The sequence below is a fragment of the Lactuca saligna genome, chromosome 9 (genome assembly GCF_052625555.1).
Source record: "Lactuca saligna cultivar CGN05327 chromosome 9, ASM5262555v1, whole genome shotgun sequence".
Lineage (NCBI taxonomy): Eukaryota > Viridiplantae > Streptophyta > Magnoliopsida > Asterales > Asteraceae > Lactuca > Lactuca saligna.
Genome location: NC_136425.1, coordinates 10,751,907 through 10,757,807, shown reverse-complemented (window position 1 = coordinate 10,757,807; position 5,901 = coordinate 10,751,907). Strand labels below are relative to the sequence as shown.

Genomic DNA, 5,901 nt, shown 5'->3' with positions numbered 1-5,901 from the left:
TTGGTATCTTATAAAATGTAATTTTTATAAGTCATTATCAATTCTCTTATTCTAATAAATGAGTTAAATTAATCATATCAACAATTATTACTAGGAAAAACACATAAAACACTAAAGTTTCACTTGAATCCGGTTTAACCGCGATGATTTTGCAGGTAGTTTAGTTCTAAGAAAGTAACACATGTTTTAAAAAAAATCCATTTCCACAGCTACTACAAATGATAACATGAATATGTTTCTTATAGTCAACATAACAAGATATTAATGTAAAAATTCTACTACTATTTATTTCTTTTCATCATATAATTCAAAAAACAAATTACAAAACATGTATATTGGCTATTCATACAAACTATATAGTTTCAAACAATGTTATTTTCTTGTTTGGTACACAAAATAAAAATGGGTTTGTATATAGACACTTTTATGAATGTAAAATATAGATCTTGGTTGTTTTCATATTCTCCACAAAAGATAGAACATTTTTTTTTTTTTTTTTTTTTTTTACTTTTTGTTTGTGTATATGGATCATTCAAACAAACTATAAGAGTTCTCCACAAAAGATAGAACATTTTATTTACTTTTTGTTTATGTGTATATGGATCATTCAAACAAACTATAAGAATTCTATGATGAAAAGAAATAGATAATAGAATGTTTACATAAATATATTATTATTTAGAGTAGACAAAACTGCAAATTTAGTCCTTGTGGTTTGCAAAAAACTTTGGATAGGGTCCAAAAGTTTTTTAACTTGCATGGTAGGTCCAAAATCAAGGTTTTTCTGGGTTTTTGGTCCCTGATACACTTAAAAAGACGATTTTACCCTTGTGATTTCTTTTTTCTATTTTCTTTAATTATTTTGGTATTTAAATAATTAAAAAATAAATAAAAACTAAAATCTCTCTCTCTCTCTCTCCCTCATACATACACATAATTAAAACTTGTACCCACTACCCACCTATATACATTCGCTCTCTTTCACACACACAGTAAACAACTCAAGAAAAAACCCAACTTCCTTTATACCATTCCTGTTACACCCCTTCATTATCGCTCCCTCCGTGTACCCTATGGCCACCAGTATCTACCCTCGAATCATTTTGCAGAATCACCATCTTCTCCTCCGTCTGCCTGTATTTCACAATCTCCACTCTCCTCCAATTGGTCCCAAATAGCAAAATTAGGTTTTTTGTCAACAAATTATGGATCAGAATTGAGCAATGTTTGTCTCCGCCTTCAACAACTTCTCAACCATTTGAACGGATCGAGTTGCAAGTCCCAAATTAACGATCAATCAAGATGCAACTTCACAAATAATTTTTGTTTCTGGCCTTTTCGTACCTACTAATTGTAGGATCTGATCAGTCCCCATTTCATCCATATTCTTTTCGATCAAAGTATTGATCGATTGAGACGAAAGCTCAGAACACTTTGACGAATCGAAATGGGACCAACAAAAGTCTTTGGGCGGCGGCTATGTGAGAATACGATCGAAATGGGTTGTGGTGGTGGTGATTTTACATGAAGATTAATCGAAATATTTAGTTTTTGTTTCTAAATGGAATGATTTATATGTCATAAGATCTTCAATGTGTATACATTGTTAAATGGAGAGAGAGAGAGAGAGAGAGAGAGAGAGAGAGAGAGAGAGAGAGAGAGAGAGAGAGAGAGAGAGAGAGAGAGAGAGAGAGAGAGAGAGAGAGAGAGAGATTTTAGTTTTGTTTATTTTTTTTAATTATCTAAATATCAAAATAAATAAAGAAAATAGAAAAAAGAAATGAAAAGGGTAAAATCGTCTTTTTAAGTGTATCATTGACCAAAAATCAGAAAAAATTTGATTTTGAACCTGCCATGTAAGTTAAAAAACTTTTGAACCCTATTTAAAGTTTTTTGCAAACCACAAAAACTAAATTTCCAGTTTCATCTTTAGAGTATAAAAAATGCATTCATATTACCATCTTTGTAGATCAAAATAAAACGTGATGGTGGCTTTCAAGTGCTTCTTGTGATTACTAATTTGGTCCGAAAGTTATTTATTTTTGGTATTAAATGCATCTTAGATTTCTAGCAAATAATCAAATATTATTACCAATCAATATTCCGAATCAAACATCACAATTTTTTTTTCATCTTTGGATGAGATTCAACGGTTATATTATAAATTAATGACAGAGATCTTAATTCTTAACGTAAAAGTGTCCACCAAAAACGACAAAAGCCAAAACCTTCAACGGCACTTGCAAGTCGCAAGCAATATGGTCCAAGTTCAAAGATTTGATCTTTTTCCAAATAAAAAAAAAAAAATGTTTATGTATCTATCACACATTCCAAAATCAATGGCACTCCTTTCATCTCTACATATTCACACACTTCACACAAATTGCGCACACAGCACACATATCTCATCTCCCCTCTTCTTCCTTGGTACCCCGGTAACCCTCGTCCCCCTTTGATAAGATTCTTGAACCAGGTTTCATCCTTCCAAGATTCATTCAGTCGTCAACATATTTCTAGCTTTTTATCGGTGTTATCTGACCTGGGGTTTTCCTGTTTTGCCTCGTTTTGTTCAAAGATTATATACAGATCGTTCTGGCTGTTTTTTGGTATAGTAGATTGCATTTCCATTGAAAAAGGGATTAGGGTTTATCAGATTTGAACTGGGGTTTCTTATTTTTGATATTTATAATCAAAGATTTGATTTTGTTGAAAAAGAGAGAAAAGTTTATTTGTAGATTCGATTCAAACCCATCGGGGTTTGTGATTCATTCAATTAGGGTTTGTTCAATGGGAGCTTTGCATGATTGTCATTACGATTTGGGGCTAGAGAATGGGATAAACCCTGGTGGGTGTGTTGAGCTTGATTTTGAGCAAGACCCAGAGACTGTAGCCATTGAAGATGCTGTCAAAGTTTTGCTAGAGGGCTTGGGTGAAGACATCAATAGAGAAGGGATTAGGAAAACCCCTCTTCGTGTTGCCAAAGCTCTTCGCGAAGGGACCAAAGGTTCGCTCATTTTCATTATATCACCACTCTTATCTTCACTCCGCGTTTCATTTCAATCGTATTTTAGTTTGACAGTTTGCTAGAATTACATTAGAACTTTGGCATTTGGTTTGAAAGCAGCGACTTCAAACCCTCAACGAATCTAGAAAATCTTTCTAATGATTTTGAATTTCTTCTCCAGGCTACAATCAGAAGGTGAAAGACGTAATCCAAGGTGCATTATTTCCTGAAGTAGGAGTCGAAAATGGAGTCGGACAAGCTGGAGGAGCTGGTGGGCTTGTTCTTGTTAGAGATCTTGATCTCTTTTCATATTGTGAATCCTGTTTACTCCCATTCCAGGTCAAATGCCACGTAGGCTATATTCCATCTGGTCAACGTGTTGTGGGCCTTAGCAAACTCTCAAGGGTCGCCGACATCTTTGCAAAAAGACTCCAAGATCCACAACGTTTAGCAGATGAAATCTGTTTAGCTCTACAACATTGGATCAAACCAACTGGTGCTGCTGTCATTCTTCATTGCTCACATATTCACTTTCCCAGTTTTGCCCCTGGGTGTCTCGACTCTGATCACTCAAAATGGGTCAAGGTTGTAGTCGGGTCTGGTTCAGGTTCTTTTGAAAAAGACGATTCTCCCATGTGGGTTGACTTTTTGGGTCTTCTAAGACATAAAGACATCAATCTTGAAACCATTCTTTCAAGAACTAAAGCTTCTTGTTGGTGTCCTTCAAGATCTTTCAAAACTGGACCTTCAAAATCTGGAATGGTTGCTGCTGTGGGGTCCATCATACAATCCCTAGGTCAAGACCCATGTAGAAAAGAACTCATGGGTACTCCTAATCGATTTGTCAAGTGGCTCATGAGCTTTAAAGATTCAAACTTGGAGATGGAACTCAGTGAGTTTGATGGTATTCCTTTGAGAACAATTGGGCGTGTGAATTATAAAGAACATATCAAGTCTGAATTGAATTTATCATTATGGTCACTTTGTGAACACCATTTACTACCTTTTTATGGTTTAGTTCATATAGGTTATCTGTCTGATGAAGAAGTGAATCCGAAAGGGAAATCTCTTCTTCAATCAATAGTTCATTTTTATGGTTTCAAACTTCAAGTACAGGAAAGGCTTACAAGACAGATTGCAGAGACTGTTGCTCCATTGTTGGGTGGAGATTTAATGGTGGTTGTGGAAGCAAATCACACTTGTATGATTTCTAGAGGGATTGAAAAATTCGGTAGCAATACAGCCACAATTGCTGTTCTTGGTAGGTTCTCAAATGATCCAGCAGCAAGAAGTAAGTTTTTGCAGAGCATTCCTAGCTATTCTTTGTAACCGATAAGGTAAATTTACTCTAGATTGCTGCAATTTTTATTGTTAAACTTCACACTTCTATTAGTATATTGTATTTTTGCATTCATAGGGGTGTCTAATAAGGTGAAACGGAAGTATATGTCTACATTTACTCATTCATGGAGTTTCTTGTGAACTAAGAGCTAGATAGATAGTATAGAAGCACAAATCTTAAAGGTCTTTATTTTGCTAAACACATGGATTATCAATATGATCTCTTTCACACTACGAATCCTTGTGGATAGGGAAGCATGATATAACTAGTATACTTTAAGGTTGGTGTGTTGAATGTTGATTAATAAATTCATAGACGTTTAGAAAAAAATGTATGGAGAATATCTTGTAAACATTCTTGACATAATCCAAACATACTGAGTGGGAGTTTGGAATTGCTTATTTGAAATGGTTATTGACTTATTATGGTTTGAGTGTTTGACATCGGTAATAAGGAGTTTTAAATAGTTGGATATGAAGATTTGTAAAGCATTTATCGACTTAAACTAGGTTTGAGCCCCGTGTAGTAACCAAGGTTCTAAATAATGTAAGATGCGGCTTGACGGCAAGGTAAAAGTTAAGTTATGATAAGCCTTGGTGAATCATGATATTTTTCAAGGCGTGACTGAATTATATACATTAAAAGATATAAATCATATAATTATTAAATTTTATCAAATATATGAAGTTTTTAGAATTGTTATATTAATATCTAATAGAAAAAAGTTAATAAAAACTCATTTATTTTAGGTCCAATAAAAAAACAAAAAACATCCGTGCTTTAAAAAAAACTCGTGTCATAACGCGATAAGGTACACCTTGACACGTTATTTGGGTGTCACGTTTAACAAACCTGCTTTGGACGTTTTCGTAATGGTTACACTACGTTTCGTGCCATGGCATTTCTTAAGGCTGGCCATGACGCGCTTTTTAGAACCATGAGTAGTACATATGTTTATTAAAAATAAAATTTTAATATAAATGTATAAGCATTATTTATTTATTAAAGTAATATTTTTACATAAATATAATGTAATAAATAAAATAAGTATTTCAATAAATAATAAAAAATAATGATATTTTAAAAAACAATGCCTGATATATAGTGATTTAAAAACTAATTATAGAAGATTTGAAACAGAAAGTAAAGAATCGACTTCAGAGTATTTATTTTGAAATTTAATAGAATGATTTAAATAATAGAAACTCCAAAAATGATAGAAACCGCTAGGGGTGTTCATGGTTCGGTTTGAAACCGTGAAACCGGTCAAACCGGGCATTGGTTTGGTTTCGCGGTTTGTATTTTTCTTTACAGTTTGGCTTGCGGCTTCAAACTTTCGAAACCGTAATGAACGGTTTGGCTTATGGTTTCAAAATTTTTAATCCGTAAAAAACCGGACCGGACCGTATGATTTATAGATAAAAACTAATTTTTTATATGTAATTATATATAATTTTATGCTCCATCGTTTGTAAAAAGAAGCATTATATTAATAAAAATAGTATTATATTATGATTATGCTTCATCGTGTCTAACAGTGAAGTGTTAAACATTA

The 5,901-nt window shown here is 33.3% G+C and overlaps 1 protein-coding gene across 2 annotated transcripts; it reads left to right on the top strand.

Annotated features, from left to right (window-relative positions):
• Positions 1 to 2,312: 2,312 nt before the first annotated feature.
• Positions 2,313 to 4,747, top strand: LOC145015230 (GTP cyclohydrolase I). 2 transcript variants are annotated; one of them, XM_078973685.1, is made up of 3 exons: positions 2,313 to 3,004; positions 3,186 to 4,341; positions 4,422 to 4,747. In XM_078973685.1, exons 1-2 carry the CDS (start codon positions 2,788 to 2,790, stop codon positions 4,331 to 4,333), a joined length of 1,365 nt encoding a protein of 454 aa, XP_078829811.1. In that variant the 5' UTR covers positions 2,313 to 2,787; the 3' UTR covers positions 4,334 to 4,341; positions 4,422 to 4,747. The 2 variants fall into 2 exon arrangements, with proteins under 2 accessions (XP_078829811.1, XP_078829810.1); XM_078973684.1 differs by lacking the exon at positions 4,422 to 4,747 and having other exon boundaries at positions 3,186 to 4,418.
• Positions 4,748 to 5,901: the final 1,154 nt, after the last annotated feature.